This window comes from Phyllostomus discolor, chromosome 10 (genome assembly GCF_004126475.2).
Source record: "Phyllostomus discolor isolate MPI-MPIP mPhyDis1 chromosome 10, mPhyDis1.pri.v3, whole genome shotgun sequence".
NCBI classification, from domain to species: domain Eukaryota; kingdom Metazoa; phylum Chordata; class Mammalia; order Chiroptera; family Phyllostomidae; genus Phyllostomus; species Phyllostomus discolor.
Genome location: NC_040912.2, coordinates 61,203,527 through 61,225,774, shown reverse-complemented (window position 1 = coordinate 61,225,774; position 22,248 = coordinate 61,203,527). Strand labels below are relative to the sequence as shown.

Genomic DNA, 22,248 nt, shown 5'->3' with positions numbered 1-22,248 from the left:
TCTGTATGAAGGCGAAAGGTTTTTAAAGTGTTGTGATGTTCGGTAATGAGCCTCTATCTAAATTATCATTGGTGACAAACTCACAAAGCACTTTTCGAGGACACATAGTTATGAAATGCCAGAGCTGCCACTTTCTTTCCAGTAATTATAGGCTAGCTTGCAGCCCTTCAATGATCATTTATAGAACAGCCTCCAGTGGATTACTGAGAACTTGAAAAACACATATATACCTCTGCCACATCTCTCTTCTCCTTTCGTTGCTATTGTTTACTGATGATATGTAAAATAATAGTGCCTATTCATTCTCCCTACTTAATTATGCCAATCAAAGTACAGAAATAATGTCAGATATAAATACAATGCAATAAGACTAAATACATAGGCTGAATAGTAATATTAAATTATGAATTTATGTATTTGTGCCTACTTTGTGCCCACATTATTCTCTTTCTTGTTTTTATAACTATCTCAGGTACTACACATTACTATTCAAAAATTCTCTGTGATTTATAAATCAAGAATGAAATAATACTGAAAAATGAGAGGATTTGTGGATTTCCTCAGTCAGTGCCTAATTGCTGTTTCAAAATGCATATGCAAAGGGACATTTCATTAATCATTTAATCATGTCCCTTGAAGGAAGTTGAAACTAATGTTGCAAATACCCTTTTCATATGAATGCTCCATAATACTATCTTATTCATTTGATATATTGCCTATGTCATAAATTATAGCTGCTTCAAAATGACCAAGTAGGATTGTTATCCCTAAAGATGCTTGTTACAAAACCTTTATTAAGTTTCTTTTTTTACATATTAGTAGTTTTATTTCACAGCTTCATACTATCCAACAATAACACTCTTTCTGATGGCAAAGGTCTGTAAATTACCCATGCAATCACTAACACCATTTCACAAGCCTGTTCTACTTCTACTGGTCTGCTAACAAGACAATTACACACAAATTACTGAATGTCTATGAAATATTTAAATGCATTCTACTCTACTATGCATTAATAAGAGCAAAGCAAGCTCTGGAATTCTGGTTTGCTCCAGTTCCTAATGTCCCCTAATGAGCTTCTTACCGAGACTGCAGTTCAAACATAGAGGTGAAGAAAAAATGCAAAGGGTGCATTCAGAAAGGCAGCACTGAACAAACATTGTGTGAGCCAGCTCTAATTTATGGGTCACTTTATAGGTATATTGATTTTTGTTTTCAAAATGGAATAAATGATGTGGTCTACCAATGTTCTTTCAAAACTACATTGAATCTGTGTGCTAGGTAGGTAGTGTGGACTAGAAAAAAAAATAAAAGCAGTCAAATTTTTTTCTAAGAATAATTAAGCAAACATTTTAGAAAGATGAAAAGTAGAAAAGGATCCTTCCAACTTATTTAATGCACAATTCTCTTTAACAAATCTTTTAAACTTATGAATACATGTGGTAGCTTCAATTATGTGCACCCCAGATTAGCAATTCAATTTTAAACTTGAAATTTTTTCAATTTAATTTAAAGTTATATCATCTTAAAAGCTAAAAAGGGATCGGATTTAAATCCAACTATATCAGACTTTTTAACAAAATGTTTCACTTGCAAATCACTGGTGTTTCATTTATTTTGCATCAAGCTTTTTATGTTTAAACACTGACAGGAGTTTAGATACAAAATGTTAGCTGTCACTATTCATTTAGCTGATTATGTGGGATGCCTTAGTTTTCAGAGATGAAGCACTGTCACCAAAAGAAACAACATTCTGACAAGTTCAAAGAATGCCTTCTTGAGGTCATAATTTTGTAGCCATGCTGCCTAGTCAAAGACAAAGAAATCGACAATACACACTAAGCAAAAGCATAATTTTTAGTCAGCTACCAGAAAAAAGAGAACAAATTTCCCATTAAATTAACTATTTCTCCTACCTATTCTGTTGCTCTTTATATAGTGTTAAGCCTTACCGATGTAGTCTTTGTAAATAAACTGAATTCATTTATAATCAATTAATTACTCTTTAACAGATTGATATTTTTATGGACACTAACCATTCTGCCCTTCTTCGAAGAGACTATCCCTTTCTATTTCAGATCATGTTTTGTTTGATGGCATCTGTGCATGCAAGTTTAGAAATACTTGTCTGCTAACTGGAATGCTACAGTGTAAACCTTTTGGTTTATGCTCTAAAAGTCAATCTATGTACATTCAAGCTGATTTAGGCCCAGTGGAATGATATTTAATTTTGCAGCCAAACTATACAAAAGTATTATCAAATGTTATTACACTTCAGCAGTTATCAGACAGTAATGAAGAACTAGTATTAAATGCTGTTTGCGAACTAGTAAGATCTTTAATTAATAGTCAGAGAAATGATTAGCTTCTGTCAACACCTACTTTATAGTAAAATTCAAAATTTTTCCTAAACATCTTTTAAGCTTGAACTTTCTTCTTCATCTTTTATTTTCTGCTTCCATTTGGCTATTACAGCCAAAAAATAGTTTCTAACTTTGCCAAGCTTTTTATTCAAGAGAAAATAATATTTCAATTGAATATTAAAATCATGTATGTACATATATGGCTAAGAATATATATGTCATATACAAGCAACTGTCCTCTGGTGGCTTTTCATTTGGTGCTGGGCCAAAACAGAGAGAGATACTACCAATTTGGGAATGTATTGTGAGAAAGGGAATTTGGGATTTAGTATAGTCTCTACCATCACTTGTTATTTAACATATGTAGGCTAAATAGTAATAATTAATGGTATGCTTTTATTTGAAACCAATGACTAAGTTGTCTGAGTAAGTTCAAGCTACACAGTTTATTTCTAGTAAATTTTAGGAATAAAAATGCCACAATATTTTCTCAAAAAATTTTTACTATGAACACTGGCTATAAAATTTCCGGAGAACGGATAAACATAAAAACTGAGAACTAAAAACCTTTCATAGCTTGTTGACTTGTCTGCCATTTTTTTTTGTTGTTCCAAGACTCTCAATTATCTCTATTATTACAAAAGAAAAGCAAAGTCTTTTTTCCAAGAAAATCTGTATTATTGGTGGTGCCTTCTTCATTTCATTTTCCACACAGACTCTAAATAAACTGAAATCAATTTACTAAAATTGTTATTTTATTTTCTTCAAATGTCACACACATTTTAAGAAAAATACCATAACAGTACAGAAATATGCCTTATTAATATTTTATTTTAGCACAGTACACTGGCATTAGTTCTATTAACAGACATTATCACAGATTTTGGAGTTAGGGAATCTAAAACATATCATTAAAAGTGAACTAAAAGAACTTAAAAGTCTTCTGTCATTTGTTCTGCTATCCCTATAAATTTAATGGGTCAGTCTTTAGAACCAAAGTTGATATTTAATTGTAAAAAAATTTTTCTTAGTTGTAATTTTTCAGTTTAAAAAATACTTACATGATTGGAAAAGGGGAAGGGTTTACAGGAACAAGTATAAAGGACACATGGATAAAAACTAGGGGCAGGTGGAAATGGGAGGGAGGAGGGGAGGGCTGGGTGGGTGGGTTGGGATGGGAGTAAGAGGTAGAAAATTGTACTGAAACAACAATTAAAATCAAATTTAAAAAAAGAATCAAGGAGGATAAAATAAGGGTTCCTACTCATTTTCTTGTAATAAAAATATATGTAAGTATTTAAGATGGAAAAAATGTTCCTTTCCATGTGCTATAAAGGAAATCATTCTAAAGATATATTATTTTCTTAAAAATTAATTTTGAATGTTGTCAGAAAGAACAATTGAAGAAATAAAATGTATAGTGATTGGACTAATTCTATCATTTAAATGACCATATTGAAGAAACAGTAACATTAATCTTCTAAATAATTTTAATGATAAGGTATAATATAACATATTAATATGGACTAATCTATCCAAACAAAGTACTTAGTTGTTATAAGAATTAATATCCCTATAGTCTATCTTTGTTTTAACAAGTGTCATTTTTCCTAGAAAGGAAAACTTTAGCAAAGTTACCTAAAATTTTAAATGTTCTCTTTGCTTAGAACAGTTGAATCAATTTCATACTAAAAAAAATGGTGGCTCACAACTATTTTGCTATAATTAAAAAAATGATTAGTAGCATAGGAAGTAAAATTTCTTTTAATTGGTTAGGACCATAAAAAGACTTTAAAAAACCCTTGTGGAAATCTTACTGTAATTCATTTATAAAGTAATTATGATGCCAAGTACTTGTGCCTTGTTGTTAAGGTGCTTTTGCTCTATACTCTGTGGTCTATCATTTGTAAACACATCTTTCGGATGTTTCTGCCAACATCTTGGCAACATAGCAATGCAATTTCAAATGAGTTAATTAACTTAATTGTTGATGAAGCATAAAACAGTTCATTCACCCTGTTTGCTGCTCCATGACAACATAAGAGTCTCAGCCTGTGAAGTAACTCAACTCCATAAGCCTATCTCTAGCTCTCTGTTTAGAACTCTTGTATAGGAGAATTGGGCATGAAAAATGCTCATTAAAATGCATATTCTCATTTGAAAAAGAATCTCTTGAGAATTAAAAAATAAATTTTCACTGTATGAAGAAATTGAGGATATACCAAGTTTTGATTTTAAGCTGTAGAAGCCATATAGTCTATCATACAAACATACAGCCATGTATGTTTCTTTATGATTCTGAGGGCAATAAGTGTCAATGTGCATGAAACATAGTTGTCTTAAAACTTTAACTCCTATTAACTTTCAATTTTTATTTTTGTTGTTAAATACATATTTTAAACATCATTATTTAAAATCAGCAATATACAGTTTTAGAAAACTGTAAACCTGTAAAGATTTATAGGTTTTACAGGTTTATTTAGAAAAGTAAACCTGTAAAATTTGTCTATTTTATATATATGTCTATATAAATAAAATGTGACTTCTCACATAGTTTTATTGGAAATTATTATTGAAAAATTGAAATTTAAGTGAACCCTGCAAACATATCTCCCAATTATTAATGATATAATGATAGTAGGCTAATACTTTTCATTAATGTAAAAACTTTTATTGAATGATTTGTAAATATTCTCACAAAAAGGTAAAGACAAAGAGTTAAATTCCCTGGTCTGACTGTGCTAATCCACTTGTTGAATGAAATACACAGAAAATTTAGAGTGTGCCTCAGGATGGACCTTTACTTTCCTCCCTCAGCTTTCTTTGTTTATTTAAAATACTCTAAAAATCCTATATAACCCACTCCCTCCCCTAAAAAAAATGTTAAAAACATACTTTAAAAACTGTCCAAAATCTTCACAAATGCTTTCACAGCCTGGCCATTTGCAAACTCCATGGCCATAGAGAGTGTGAGAGGCTCCAGTTTCCTCATGTGACGAGCTGTAGCAAAGGAACATGGATCAGGTTCATCTCAAAAAGCCATAATCATTTCAGGCTGCTAGAGCCTGTCAGGTTACAACCAGTGACAAACAGGTCAAAACAGGTCAACTCAGCTCAGAGTAGCCAGATAAATTTAATCGTCCTACTGAATAGTTCAACGGCCAAGGCTAGATGATGTTCCAATTAGAGGGGAAATAGAGCCAAAGATGACTGTTAATAAAGTATGAAAAGCTAAGAAGACTGTATAATATCACAGGCTAATCCTGCCATGTGACTTCAATGTAACATTTTTACCTCTAAATAAAAATATATATTCATATGTGGTCAAGTGGAAAAATGCCTTAAGAGGTTTTTGAAATACTCTTTTTAAAGAAGAGCATTAGGAACATTTAAATTGTTCAATATTTAAGTGTAGACCATGTATATTTCCACTAGTAACAGTTGATTTAAAAATCTTTGCTTTGGAACAGGGTCCATTAACTATATCCACCTACAATTATCAAAGACTTTTGAGAAGTGAATACTGTATCTGAGAGAGAGATCCTAGAAAAATCAACCAACTTCTAAAATACATAATCATCAAATTAATCTCAATTAAAACAAGTGTGAAAGCATTCAGAGGCATACAATTTTATAATAAAGCAAGCTAACAAGAAAAGTTTTTTATGACAAATGAAAACCAGAAACATCACCTAACAAGAACATTGCATTTTAAACTGTGCTGTAATTAAATGTGTCTTTGAAAAAAAAGTTTACGAGAAAGAGTATTGTTGCATCTACACAGATATTAGTATTATATAACAGAGCACTATCATTCCATGACATTTAAGTTTGAATTTTAGACAGATTCTGGCCAATACTGAGGTGTAGGTAGAAACACTTTGCTTCCCCCCACAACCAAAAGAAGGAAAATAACAAATTTAAAAACAAAAATAACCAGAACTGCCAGAAAATAAAATTGCATGGAAGTCCAACAACCAAGGAGTTAAACATTCATCCTGGTAGGAGGGGTGGAGACAGGCAGCTGGGACGGAGAAGACATTTGACAAGGCTGAGGACCACAACAGTGAGATGGAGGCTGGCTGACCAGGCAGCCCCATGTTCATGCACAGATAAACTGGTAGGAACAACAGTAGAGTAAAACAGACAGCAAAACACAGGGTTTTAGTGTGGGGAAACTAAAGACTCAAAACCTCTGGTGGAAAAATCCTGTGGGGGTTACAGCAGAGGGAGAAACTCTCAGTCTTACAGGAGTCCATTGGGGAGGCTCACTGGGTTCCAGAACATACACAAACACACTTCCTTGAGAATGAGCACCTGAAAGAGCACAATCTGCTTGTGGAAAGTGAGGGAAAAGAAGAAAAGTGGGGTGAGAGTTGAACAAGAGTCATTGTTCCCTCTCTGACCCTTCCCCCACAGATAGTGCCACAACACAGCAAAGAGGATTGTCTCACCCTGGTGAATACCTAAGGCTCTGCCCCTTACAATATAACAGGCGTTGAGACAAAGAAATAGGGCCCAAATGAAAGAAGAGAACAAAACTCCAGAGAAAGAATTAAGCAATGAGAGATAGACAACCTGTTAGATGCCAATTTCAAAGCACTGGTAATCAGGATTCTCACAGAAATGATTGAGCTTGGTTGCAAAATGAAGAAAGAAATGAAGACTATACAAAGTGAAATAAAGGAAAATATACAGGGAACCAACAGCGAAGAGGAGAAAACCAGGACTCAAATCAACAACTTGGAGCAGGAGCTAGAAATAAACATTCCACCCAAACAGAATGAAGGAAACATGAATACAAAAAAATGAGAAGAAGCTTAGGATCTTCTGGGACAACTTTAAGCTCTCCAACATCCAAATCATAGAGCTGCCTGAAGAAGAAGAGGAAAAACAAGAAATTGAAAACTTATTTAAAAAAAATAATGAAAAACATCTGGCAATGGAAATAGACTTCCAGGAAGTCCAGGAAGCCCAGAGAGTCTCAAAGAAATAAGACCGAAAGAGAAACACACTAAGGCGCATCATAATTAAGTTACTCAAGATTAAAGATGAGGATACAATCTTAAAAGCAGCAAGAGGAAAGGGGAGAGTTGCCTACAAAGGAGTTCCCCTAAGACTATCAGATGATTTCTCAAAAGAAACCTTGTAGGCAAGAAGGGGCTGGAAAGAAGTATAAAAAATCATGAAGGCAAGGATCTACATCCAAGGTTACTCTATACAACAAAGCTATCATTTAGAATGGAAGGGCAGATAAAATGTTTCCCAGATAAGGTAAAGTTAAAGGAGTTCATCATTACCAAACTCTTATTATATGAACTATTAAAGGGATTTACCTAAGAAAAAGAAGATAAAAACTATGAACAGTAAAATGACAACTCACACCTATCAACAACTGAACCTAAAAGCAAAAACAAACTAAGCGAACATCTAGAACTGGAACAGAATCACAGAAATGGAAATCACATGAAGGGTTATCGGTGGGGAGGGGGAGGAAGAGAATGGGGGGAAAGGTACAGGGAATAAGAAGCATAATTGGTAGGCATAAAATAGACAGGGGGACATTAAGAATAGTATAGGAAATAGAAAAGCCAAAGAACTTACATATACAACCCATGGACATGAACTAAGGCAGGGAGAATGCTGGAGGGTGGGGTTGTCCAGGGCATAGAGGAGATAAAGGGCAGAAAAATGTTGAGATGACTGTAATAGTATAATCAATAAAATATACTTAAAATAAATAAATGAATATGCACTAAAAATAAAAATATACATTTGAATTTTAGAGTTATGTATTATATAATCTTCAGCCACTTTGTTAAGGAATCCTACACTTTCACCTTTTAAAAGATACCTTTCATGTGGAACAATATTTTAGATTATATGTTTTATATAAATTACTTTAAAGGACTTGATTAAGAATCCATATGCCTGAATAAATGGAATGAGTGGACAAAAGTACATGGGTGCTCTTCTTATAAATACAGTCTTTATACAATTAAAATAAAAGTGTAGCTTTAAAAATCATATAATACAATGTACTCAATGTTGGCACATGAAATCAAATAATATTTTATTTATGAATTTTGAGTCAAATTTATTCAGAAGGCAATTGTAGTTATTTTCATATATTTATAATTTCCATAATGTTTATGTGTTTATATATTTATTCTCTGATTTCTAAGCTCAGGTGTGAAGTATATATATTAAGGGGGGATATATACACATCTTTAAATATTTGAAACTTGTTAAGTTAAAAAATGATAAAATGTTCACATGGCATTCAGGTTAATTATAACATCTTAGTCATAGAAAAGATATTGACACAATAATTCCACATGCAATAATTAAAATAGCTTTTTCCAGGCAAATTACAACTGCATCCATCAAACTGCTAGTATTTAAACTGCTTTTTGTAATGACAAATAAAATATAAGATAAATAATATAGAATAAATATGAGATTTACCTGTCTCGCCTTGCATTTAGAACTGAAGTCTGTCCATTTACTATGGAATGATGGGTTATTGGTGGCGATGCTTTGGAAGTGGTGGAGGAGGTAGTCAAGGAGGAATTGTTAGTAGTGAGGTCTAGCCCTCCATGTTTCATGCCATTGTCTTCCATACTGTGAACTCCAGTCACTTCTTTCCATAACTGCTGAATTTCAGCAGGACTTAAGCCAGCTATGAAATGAAAGAAATACCCACTAATAAAACAAAGTAAAGTTCACATAATGACATTAATGTTATTACTGGATTGATGCCAATAATAAAAATGATGTTACAGAGTATTTAATACACAATACTAAATGACTTCATAACATCAGCACCGCACCTTTTCTACTGGATAACCATTTATTTCCTAAAAACTACCAATTGGGAATAGTCCTGAGAAAAATAATATTCAAAATTATATCAAGGATTAGTAGAAATAATCCAGAAATTCTATTTGAAAATTAAGCTATTCAAGTTTTAACAGCAGGTTTTACCTACCGCTAGCTAGTATTGAGTTTTTGTCAGGAAGAAGTGAAAGAGAAATAGATATGTAAATAAGACATATTAAAAGAAATGAAAAGAAAAAATGAAGTAAGGAAAGTTAACAAAAATGTCAGGGAAAAAAGTAAACACTCAATTCAAAATAAAACTATATTTGACAACTATTTAGTTATTTTGATATTTCATTTTGAAATCACTGGATTTTATTTGGAGGTTCTGAATAAAACAATATGATTAACTACATGGATCAATTAAGCACGTAACATCTAATACTCTTCATTTTATGACTGATAGAATAAATTCACCACTCATTTTTTAAAACTCCCTGGTTCACATTATGCAAATTAACCTGATTTATGAAGAATGAAAATAGAAAAGGTAGGCACAATCTTTATTCTTTTAACTGTAACTTTCAAACAAGAAATTAAAAGACTATTGTTTACTGTTGGGAACCGCCCTGACTGGTATCAGAAGCTGAAACCCCCACCTAGGCTAAGGCTAAGGCTAAGGGAACGCCCTTGGAACCGTTAGCCAGCAAGGAGACAAAAGCTTGTCTCCCTGGCAGGAATGCTGCTTCTGCTGCTTTATTCATAACTGAACCCCAAAAAGCTTGGTCAGTTAGCCAAAGACGGGTAAGATTCCCCACGGGGGGAACGACCTAAGACAGGCACGATCACTTTGGGAGGCCCCCCAAAAGAAGGACTTGGGGGGCTGCAGCAAAGGGGGTGATGGACCCTGGCTCCTGGGCTTTGACAGAGCCTGAGTTCTCATCATCTGGGAGAAAAATCTCCTTATCTCTTGGTTGCCTTAGTTCCCCTGCTCCACCTAAGCCTGAAACAATGACAGGGTGGTGCAGCTCTGTGCTGAAAAGGGCGGATTCCCTGGGTGATCAGGCCTAAGAAAGAACATGTAAATTACTGTGAAACCTTCTTTGTTTAGAATGCTCTCAGTTGAATGAGAGGGGTCCAAGGAGGAAGTTAGTTTGTTCCTCAAAGTCTTACAGCTCTTTGACCCTGAGTCAAAATAGACCAGCAGGGTTCCTTGTTTTCTGTGGTTCCTTACTTCCCCCTAATGAGTACTGTACTTTACCTGAACTATTAGGCAAAATGAGCCCAATAAAAGCAGGTATGGACGGTAAATTGGCACGCTCCCCACTAGGGGGGGTGGCCATTTCATCCCTACTTCCCCACAGAAACTAGTTTGTCTCTGTGCATGTGTTTTTTTTCTCGCGTGTTTTTCAGCGAGCCATCCACAGCGTTCCGTGGTCACTGCTGACCGGTGACCCACGCGCAACAGTTTAGAGCATTTGACTTATAAAATAGTGCTTGCATGTGCCAAGTACTGTGCTTTCATATAGTCTCTATATACCTTAAGCTATTTCATTCTCACTACAGTCCAATGGAATTGATAATTTTTAAATTAAATTTATTGGAGTGACATTGATTAATAAAATTATATAGGTTTCAAGTGTACAGTCCTATGATACATCATGTGTATATTGCATTGTGTGTTTATCACCTAAAGTCACCATATATTTGACTCCCTTTACCTTTTACCCTGATATTTTTATTAAGCAATTTATGGAGTAGGAAACAGAGTGGGAATGGGGTTCAAAAATATATCCAAGGTCATAAATAAAGTTGTGATTTAAATCCAGTCTGACTTGAATGCCTTTGCTGTTAAAATATTATATTAAAAATATCAAAGCTTCTGATAATGATATAACAAGGGACATATATTTAAATTACAATTGTTATCATTTATTGAACATCTGCTGTATTCTGGTGCTTTATAATCTCAACCTTGCCTAAAGTTAGAAATCATTACATTTTACAGATGTGGAGGTGGAGGCTCATGAAGATGAAATATATTGCCATAAATCACTAAGCTCATAATTTATGGACAAAATTTAAATTTAATGCCCAATGACTCCAAATTCTTCGTTGTTTCTACTCTGTTTATCTACATATAATAGACCAATGCAAGTGCTAATCAAATTACTTCCCCTCTCCCACAACCCAACATACATCTACATCAGATTGTACAGTGATGCTGATTGGTTAAGAGGTGTGTGGGAATGAAATAGGATGTAACAGGCAGGAGAGAATGAGGAAAGATAAGAGAATATTATGGTGAGGAGAGTGAGCCCTCGCACCCCTTCCCCTGAAAGTGAAGAATCAGTGATCTAAGGCATAGTGGTAAGTAGACCAAAATAATGGAAGAATTCTCACTGCTCCAACTATAACTTACAGTGAAATTATTCATCACAGTTGTAACCTTAAATTGTTATATCTATCACCATCTCATATAGGTAGTTTTATTGAAAATTATCATTTTAGTGATTCTGGCTCCTTGTGATTTTAAGATGCTGCCTGAGACTAAAGAAAATATAAGATAACTCTGGTTTCTGAAGTTATTAAAAAACTACTTTTTGTAAAACAATAATGACTTAATAAAGTAAGGTGTTTCTACTACACAGGAAATAATTTCTATATAAAGATTGTTAATTATAATTCTAGCTTTAATTCTAGCTATAGCCTAGGATTCTGAAACTTTTCTGACTATGACTTTTTTATTACTTGCCTGTATATGTTTGGTATCCTAAAGATCAAACTCCATTAGCAAATCCTTTCTTGTGACAGCATCAACATGACTTCTGCATCAAAACTTCACCATCTCACCTGCTATCTCTGTTTCACCATCTGCTCTTGCCTGGACCACTGCTACAGCTTCCTGACTGTCTTCTTGCTTTTATTTTGTCTTCATATAATTTACTCTTCATATATCAGCCAAAATTTATCTCTTTAAATGTAAATTAGGCCATGGCACTTCCCAGGTAAACTCTCTAATGCCTTTCCAGAACACTTATGGGGAAAGGTCATCAAGGAATATGTGTAAAAGACCCATGAACAAAGCCAAAGGGGGGGTAGCATTGAGAGTGGGAGGCGGGGGAAGGTGGTGACTGGAAAACGGAGACAACTGTACTTGAACAACAATAAAAATAAATAAATAAATAAATAAATAAATAAATACTAAATAAATAAATAATAAATAATACACCTTACAATGGCCTATGAGAAGCATTTATCACTATGCTCTTGCTTGCTTCTCTGACTTCATCTCTCTCTCTCTCTCTCTCTCTATTTTGTTCTGTTGTACTAGCCTTCTGCTGACCCTCAAACGTATCAAACATTTGCTCCCTTTCCATCTACTGCTCTAGCTGTTCCCATAGCCTGGGCCACTCTGGTTGCAAGTATGCCCATGACTTTCTCTCTCCCTTAACTTTCAGGGATGTCCAAACTTTTGGTATCTCTGCACCACACTGGAAGAAGAGTACCTTGGGCCACACATTAAATACATTGCAATGTGTAATAAAAATATCTCATAATGTTTTAAGTAAAGTTATGAGTTTTTGTTAAGCCTCATTCACAGCCATCTTGGACTGCATGTGGCCCAGGGGCTGCAGGTTAGGCAGCCCTAATCGTTCAAGCATCACCTCCTCTCAGTGGTCTTTGACCATACTGTCAACCACTGCCTCTCTGCACTCTGTCTTTTATCATTTTCTATGACCTCCCCTACTTTATTTTTCTTTCAAGCATTTATTAGTCTCTGAAATTATAGTATTTATGTGTTTCATTATCATCAGTCTCCCTCCACTGCAATTTAAGCTTTATAAGAATAGAAACTTTTTATTACTGATATATATCCCCAGTATCTAAAACAGTGCCTCATATGTACCCAATAATCAGTTTGTGACAGGAATATTCATTGCTCTAGTGACACCATGATTTATTCCAATTATCTGTGGAGTAACACAGAAAAATGGGTTTAGTGCCTTGTTTTTCTGTCACTATTTAAACTTTCTTGATTTCCTAGGAGTGAATTAGAGGACCAGGTGAATCAGAGGATCAGAAGTCAAGTGAAAGATGGAATTCTAGGAAAAGTAAGCCAACAAGACAGTAATTTGATAAATAAACAGAAAAAAACATTTACCATAATATTTTTATGGGGCAAAACTATAGTTATTTGTTTTTTATGTGCATTTTAAAGACTATTTCACTTGCTTGATTTTAATTTTTGTATATTTAATTGTTCTTGATTTTCTACAGTGTATCCTTGTGTCAGAAAAGTGTACAACAAATATGACCACAATGTGATCCCTGTGTAAATAATATAACAAACTCGAAATAAAGTTCATTGGGATTAAAGTTTGTTTTAACAAAATCCAAATGCAAATTAAAAAATATTTTTATGAAGTTTAATGATATATGACTTTTAATTAATCAAAATTTTTTTCACATGTCATTTTATTTAAGATTATTTTTCTTTTATTATCTAGAACTCTTTCCATTTCCCAAAAGTTAAAAGTCAGATGAAAATTATATACAATTGTATTATTGTATGGTAGTCTATTATTAGATAGTATTATTTTATTATCAAAGAACATTCAGTTTTCTTATCAGAAAAAAAAAACAAATAAGAACACAGCTGATAGCTTTTTAAAGCTCTAATTTACAATATATGAATAGGTAATATTATTTTAGAAAAAATAGGATCTGTCTGGCCCTTCAATGCATGATGGGATCTCACACAGAATAACTAGGAATATATTCTGTAGAAATACATAAAGCCTCATTTTTATATGTGGAAGTTTCAATGTGAAGATTAGGAACTTTGTCTTCTTCTGAATGGTTGTCCATAAAATTCAGCTCATTTATGTTAAATAGAGTGTTGTTAGCCTTACTAACTAATCCAGTCCTCTGCAGATGTTCAGTGTGTATTTCATAGTGCTTTAATTGTTTCCCTTAAAAATTAGTTTCTGCCACTATGACTAATAAGTACATATTAATAAAATAAATATCTAACAAAACAGATGGAAGCAGATTGTAGGAAAATTCTGAATATCAAAAAATTGTATCATACAACCATGTTAATTGTGTTTTAATATAAGTTTGAAGGCCATAAAAAAATAATTCTCAAGGTATAAGACAGGCAATGAAACGGTACAACATTAGAAATGAAGTGTGTGGCATATTTTGTATGTACCTTGAGGCAACGACTGTACAGGAAGTGCTGCCTGGCCAGGTGGAATGGAGATGAGTCCCTGACGCTGAAGGCTTAGCAAATGTTGCTGCTGCTGGAGTTGCTGCATCTGGAGAAGCTGCTGCTGGAAGACAAGCTGCTGTGCTGCCAACTGTTGCTGTTGCTGCTGTTGCTGCTGTTGCTGCTGCTGCTGCTGCTGTTGCTGCTGCTGCTGCTGTCACAGAACCCACCAGTCAACAGCAGAGAACATGGTCTGCATAAACAGCTCTCACACAGAGAAATTTATACTCCTCTCATCACCTGGTGAGTTGTCAAAAGTAGACTGTATGCAAGTTCTAGATTTTCATTTGTGTTTCTTTCAAATATCACACAGCATCAGAGAACCTAAGACCTTGCATTAAGAGTATGAGACAAGGTCTAGAGGAAGTATTTAACAAAGGTTCAGATTTTTTTTTAAATTGGCATATTGCAAATGATAATAAATTTATATAGACTAAAAGAATAACAGTTTATAAAACAGTCAACTTCAACAACACTCTGTTTTTTCCCAACTAAGTTCACTCTTCAGCAGTCCACGAATGAGTTCTCTGTGATCTATTAGTAAACTGGGATGTAACGTTCACAATAAAGACCTGTTAGCTTTCTCTCTTCTTCCTCTCTCGTTGGAATATATTAAAGAATGAATGATGTTCAAGACAAAAACAAAGTCTCCTTATTATAAAGAAAATTATGACTTCTAATTTTGTGAAGGATTATAATACAAACTCTAGTTCTTTGGACTCAGGAAAAGGAAGTCAAACTTCAGAGAAAGACAAGCTGCTGTAAAAGACTTTCCCTTTTTAGTTTGTGGAAAAGAAACTTCTGATGCGCTCACTGGAAAACACATTGCATAATGGAGCAAGTCATGTAGACTGCCCAAAGCCTCCAGAGAAATAAGGGAGCAATTTCTATTCTGTAGTTGATGGCTGTCTGAAATTCTATTCACAAATCCAAACAGAATCAAAGCCTCAGGAGGTCAAAACTGTTTCCTGGACGTTTGCATAATGGCAGCTTGAAGACAACGGCTCTGATACCTGCTGATCAATTTAACTACTTCAACATGTTTTGTTTGTATTATGTTTATATTTGATGCAGTTTGCTGACAAGTGCAAGCTAGGCCTGAGAAGCCAGCTTGTCAGTTTGATTTATGAGCATATCAAACTGTAACTTTCTACTCACCACTCCAAACCTACAGTAGCAGTTCATTAATCAGGAACCTGTGACTTTGAAATCTGTGCTCAACCAGTTTCTCCCCTGGACCCCTAACCTCCACCAAACGGTCAAATTTGCATGCATGTTCTCTGAGCTGCAGCACTGACAAAACATGGTTCCCTCACCAATTTAGAATTCTTGGTAAATACAAGATAATCAGTACTTTGTCAGCCACACAGCTTGCTCTTTGTACAGTGATTCATTAGTGAACATTGGATTGGAACTCTCAAGTTCAAAGCTGGCAGAACTGTCCCTGTTATTAAGCTCAGTAAAATATATGATAATGCATTTTTGACAGTGAAAGCCTTGTGATACAAAGATCTGAGACAACCCTGGCCTCACGGCTCTTCCCAAACTCACATTCTTGTATACCAGTGAGCGGGCCAGACCCTACCTCTTTCACTGGCTTTCCAGGATGTTGCTGCTGCTGCTGTTGCTGCTGCTGTTGCTGCTGCTGTTGCTGCTGCTGTTGCTGTTGCTGCTGTTGCTGCTGCTGCAAAAGCTGAAGATGTAACTGCTCTTGCTGTTTCTTGTAAAACTCTTGTAGTTGTTGCTGAATAAACCATTTTGACTTTAATAAATAAAGGCAAAAGTTTCATGTATTTACAAATCTCCTAAACTTTTCTAGATTGGGATATGGTCGAGTATCCATTAAGATTCACCTCACAAGAACAATAAAAAAATATGCATTGGATTCAAGGAGACAGATATACATACATTTTTTCTCAAGAGAGCTCTGAAATTTTCCAATCCAGAATTCAAAAAAAGACTTCTAAACAAAAGTATAGAAAATCTGTCTTTAAAAGGGACAGAAACAAATGAGTACTTTAAATTATTATATCTGAAGTCCCAATAACATGTAAAATAGGTTGTACTCTACCACTTATAAGAACCAAATATATAGCTACAAGGAATTAGATTGTTCATTTTTATTGGAAAAAAATTTAAATCCATCAGGTGTACAAAAGTATGTCAGGCTGAAATATAAACAACTGGCCTATGGTCATCATCATAGAAGAGAACAAAGTAATTAAATATATAAAAGTTCAGGTAAAGCACATTGTTTTCTTTATGATAAGTAAGTTTATAACATAAAATCCACTCTATATGCAATTAGAGCTTCAATGATGTACATATTAGTTTTGTTATTTTTTTGAAAACTAAATTTTATGAGCTGGTGGCTTAGCTGTTTAACTTTGTTCTTGTGAGTAGATACTTCTCTTCCAAAACACAGAACTTATTTTTGAAAAAAAAAAACATTTGAGATGTTACTTTCCCTATTGTAAGAAAAGGGTTAGTGCAAATTTCATAATTACATAAACTAAAGAGAGTGGTAAAATATTAGGAGTTTTAAAAGTGACAATTTTCTATGTCTCTTGCACTTTTATTGTCAAGTCTTCAAAGCAAATGTACCTAAGCATTTGGATATTTAAATACTGATTTATCCCACACTTCAATGTAATTAAAACACTACATTTATGTTCTAGCATGCCAATAGGTTGTCCCTTCAAATGGAGAATGAATTGTCAAATATGCCCATGATGCTGTCAACATGGGGGCATACCTCTGTGCCATGCTAGAACACTGAAGCAGGTAACCCACATTACCTGCTGAAGCATTACTGCTTGCTGCTGCTGGAGAAGGGCTTGGAGCTGCTGAGGAGACAGGACTTGCTGCTGAAGGATCTGCTGCATTTGCTGAGGGGTAATCACCTGGGGAGTCATCATGGCCACTGACACAGGGACCTTGGCGAGAGAGACAGAGAAAATGTGGTTACAGCCAATGTCTGTTAACATATTTCACAGCTGTATACCATGTCTGATGGCAAGGATGACCAATCATTTTATGTAATATTTGTTATATCATCTAACTATTTAATAATAATATTAAAGTACCACAGTTTTTGGACATTAGGATTCTAGATGCATCAGATTTCATCAGATTCTGTCTTTATGTTCCATGTCTAAAATGTACTATACCGAGATAGTTGAGGTTTTATTAGCATAGTTAAAAATAATTACAAGTCAGTTTTCTGAATACTTTATAATCAATAATCTTATCAATGTCACAGTGCCACAAATGAAAAGCCATTTGCAATGATTTAAAGGTATGATTAAAACAAATAATACAGTTTAAACACTAGGAAGTAATATGCCTATAAATATGTAATCAAAGCTAATAAAAACAATGTATATAGAATGCAGTTACTTATAAAACATAATCACCATCTCCAAAATTTTATATATATGAAACACACATGTAGTAACTAATCTAGGATACATGTTTATCCTAGGAAATAGCTACCTAGATCCCCTCAAAGAATCCTAGCTTCTTCTTCAAACATTTTATTTCAAGTTAACTAAACTTACACCAGGAAGTCTAGAAATCTAAAGATTAACCGAAGATTATTAATTAAACTGAAAAAAATATTTTGCTTAAAATTTTCTTTCTACCATTTCCTTTCTCTTGAAGGATCTGAGAATTAAAGTGTTAAAAAAGGTAATGAGGGAGATAAAGAAACAGGAGAAAGGGGAAGCAAGAAAAATACAGACTAAGAAAAAGCTACAGTCCTAGAGAAAGATAAAAAGAATGTGGAGAGATAGAAAAAGGATGGCAAAAGAGATAAACAGGAAAACCTTACATAAAAGCCTGTGGTATATGAGAAGTTCCAAGACAGTTGCACTGTTTGAAGGCACTGTTTGTAGAAGTAGCCAGCATGTAATCAAACTTGTGAACTTAACACGTTTGCAACCATTGAAAAACAATCACTTCCTTTCCTAGAAAAGTCACTTTTACTATAAATAAATGCAATTAGTCATATAAATAATGCTTTGGAACACATTTTTGGGACAATTTCTGTCTTTGAAATCAGCAAAAGATTAACAGACATAGCTCACAACTTATTTTAATAGTCCTTTTTAATGCAATTAAATTTTTTCAAGTTTGGCACTTTATGTCATAAAGAAAGGAGAAATCAATAATAAAAAAGACATTAGAAGAAGTAAAGAGAATAAATTCAGGGTGAATTAATTCCTCTTTCAAGAAAAAAAATCATCATATTTAAACTAAGAAAGAGCTATGCCCTTTCCATCCCATGTTGAATTTGAAACTATGAATTAAGTAGATTTAATTTTGTAGAAGGGAAGTAATTACATTATAACAGAAAGAAATTCAAAAGTGATTTTCAAAAGTATTTCTGGATTTTTAAGGAACATCTTGGCATATTTATAGGTTACTGTATTTGAATTTATCATAATAAAAGACAATCTGAACTACATGTTGTAAAATAAGTTCATCCAACAGGTTGCCCACTGTTTAGCTGTTTAAACAATGAAAGGTTAGTTTACTTAATTGTTTGTTCTTTGAGAAACAATTAAATTGTCAAAACAGGCAGTTTGGAAAAAAGGTACTTATCTACAAAAATGTCTTTTCATAAGCATTCACCTTATACTGTCTCCAAATAACAAAGAATCAAACTGAAGTCAAGGGACAGAGAAAGACAGACATATTAAATTAAAACAGGCTGTAAATTTAGGTAAATAAATAGGTAGGAAGATAGATGATAAATAGATGGTGGATAGACAGATAATAGGTGGATATATAGTACATAAATATAGATAGCTGTATAGATATATCTATGTAGATAGCTATATAGATATAGATATGTACATGTAGATACATACCTCCTATAAACATTATGTGATAAGAAACTTGCCACAGTTCTCTTTCCTAACAGTCTCATCACTTTTTAGCATATTGAGTGTTTTCACTTACTCTAAAAGTAAAAGTACTTTATGTATAACTGATGACAAATGCACTTTATAAGAAAAATTTTATGAATAAAGGCATGCACTTCAAGTTTACAGTCCAATTTCAGCTTATAAATATTATATTACTTTATAGCTTATTGCTATTGTGAGTGATTAGGTGTATAAGCAAATTTAGGCAAGTTTTTTACCTTTGCATTCTTTAGAGTTCATTTTCCCTTTTGCTATGGTTAGATAATTATTTTTAATGTTAAATGGTTTATATTACTCTTGCAATTAAAAGTTTATGGCATAAAAATAACCACATCACTTTTATCCCCAAAATCATGTGAATCAAATGTGACATTCTACAAACGTTAAGCCTACCCTCTATGAAATTGCCATCTAAAACAGACAATTCACAGACACAAGATATGTAGAAAGATAAGCCAACTCACACACAATTAATTGAACATTCTACTTCAGTGAGATATATACAAAAGCACAAATTAAAAATAATTATATATGTAGGAAAGCACAGGTGCATCTCTTAGGGATTTCTAACATTACAAATAAGCCAATAATCATCTCAAAATTCACATACATAAGCTCATCCAAAATGAAATATTTGAGGTTACTAAAAATTTAAATTATTTTATTTTATTTATTTTGTATGTGTGCCCCCCACCCAAAGTTAAACTATCAAAATTATTTTCATAAAAAGAAAACTAGTTTTTTTATGTCAGATATGAAGTTCTCAACTTGCCTTGTTTAGAAATTAATAATTTTCAAAATGCAGAGCTTTTCCATTTTTAAGTGATTTATTTTAAGTGGCATATTTCCTTTATTCCTCCTTTATCACCTTTGTTATTGTCCCATTTCATTTCTTTGCTATTATAAGCTGCTCTAGGAATTTACTGAAAAAGTGAATAAAGATTAACTGAGTACATATAATTTTTGGAGATTATGCTGACCAATATTTAAAATGCAAAATCAGCATAATATGTGAAGGTCTATGGTAACTTTCTAAAATTTATATGCCTTAGCAAGTTGGGCATTAGCTTAAGACAATATTTTCCATGAGATATATAATTTTGTTTTATGCAAATGTTCTAATGAGGAACCACAATTTAAATGTGGGATAGAAGAAGGGAGGGAGGACTTACCTCAGATAATTTCTGGTGAGAAGTCAAATAAAAGTCTGGTTGGATCTAAGAAATCATGATATATTATGCAGCTACCAAATGGAATCAGAAGGAATAATTTATTTAAATGGGTATCATAGTGAAAAGTGTAGTCTAAATATCTTCAAGTTTAAAGAAAGGAAAAACAGCCAACTTTAGTTTGTACAGAACTTTTTTCTCTCTTGGTATTTACTATACTTACAGATCTAAAAGTCCTTATAGTTATACATCAAATAAGGGTTTTATTTACCCTATTTATTTTCTCATTAGATCAGTTAAGCACTAATCAGATATGCTGCTCTGTGCACCAAGAAGCACTGGACATGTGAACATAAACATAGGCTTATATATTCTGAAGTGAGAGAGAAAACGTTCCAAAATTTGAAATGAGTCAAAATAGTAAAAGTCAAAAGCATATAGACATTATATTAGAATAGATAGGAGATTATATTAGATTTTAAGAAATAAATTATAAAGCCCTGGCTGGCGTAGTTCAGTGGATTTAGCGCGGGCTGGGAACCAAAGTGCCCCAGGTTCGATTCCCAGCCAGGGTACATGCCTGGGTTGCAGGCCATAACCCCTAGCAACCACACATTGATGTTTCTCTCTCTCTCTCTATCTCCCTCCCTTCCCTATCTAAAAATAAATAAATAAAATCTTAAAAAAAAAGAAAGAAATTATAAATGTGCTTGCATTATTTTTCTAAGTGTACTTCATTTAGAGGGTCAAAAAGTTATTAATAGACAATGCAAAGATAATTCCTCTCCTCAAATAAATCTAAGGAGCTATTGTAAGAATTATAAAAATGGATCAACATTTTTTTGCTATAATAAGTGCATTGTCTATTTACAGTCTAGTTCAGCTGGAGCATTTCTCAGTGTGTTGAGTTTGCATATTAAGCATTTCACTTAATTAAACATCCAAATTATGTATAGGTTATTAGAAAGGTTCTCAGCATAGTGTCAGTATGATTCTTTCTTCACTAAATGTGAATTTGAAAAAACAATCACAACTTGTAAATGAGACTTATAGTGAAAAAAAAAATAATATCCTGTTAACAGGGTCTCCCAACTACTGGCTTGCATTTCCCTTTATTCTTTTTTAAAATTTAAAGACAAAGAAATTCCTGACCACCATTCCTTTTTTAAGGTACTTAAAAAAAGTATGTAAGTCTGTTAGAATTAACTGCAATATAACAGCTGCAAAACAAATTTTCATGTTATAGTATCTATTCCCATTTTAACAAACTATTGATAGAAAATGTTTGTACATTCTTTGATATTTTTTTACTTCTTTTCTCCCTATAATATCTGTATCTATAGTTTATTTTAACATACAAAATTATTGTACTGCATTGGCAGCCTTGGTCTAAATTCAAACACTGGTTACATGTAAAATGTCTATCATAATAACAGCCTTTCAAAAGCTCCTGGTTTTATGGTATTAAAAAGAACTGACAATGAATTGAGTGGTATTTGTAAGCTTTTCATCAAGTACTGAGCAGGAGTATTTAAAGAGATCTGGGATGGACAGTGCATATTGTTATTTAATGCAATTTTTTAGCAGCAGGTAAATACTATGATAAGCAGGTAGAGCAGCACAGTGCAATAATAGACACTGAGATTCCTTTTAATCATGATTCATCACTACTTAGTTTCTTCTGTAGT

At 33.4% G+C, this 22,248-nt stretch overlaps 1 protein-coding gene across 1 annotated transcript in view; it reads right to left on the bottom strand.

Moving 5' to 3' along the window:
* FOXP2 (forkhead box P2) overlaps positions 1–22,248 on the bottom strand; it is an 852,864-nt gene that overhangs the window by 72,766 nt on the left and 757,850 nt on the right. The window contains exons 5-9 of the mRNA XM_036010823.1: positions 17,259–17,396; positions 16,046–16,204; positions 14,404–14,608; positions 8,832–9,045; positions 5,259–5,363 (exon numbers count right to left, since the gene is read on the bottom strand). Of these exons, the coding sequence (XP_035866716.1) occupies positions 5,259–5,363; positions 8,832–9,045; positions 14,404–14,608; positions 16,046–16,204; positions 17,259–17,396 (821 nt within the window). The remainder of the gene's footprint in view (positions 1–5,258; positions 5,364–8,831; positions 9,046–14,403; positions 14,609–16,045; positions 16,205–17,258; positions 17,397–22,248) is intronic.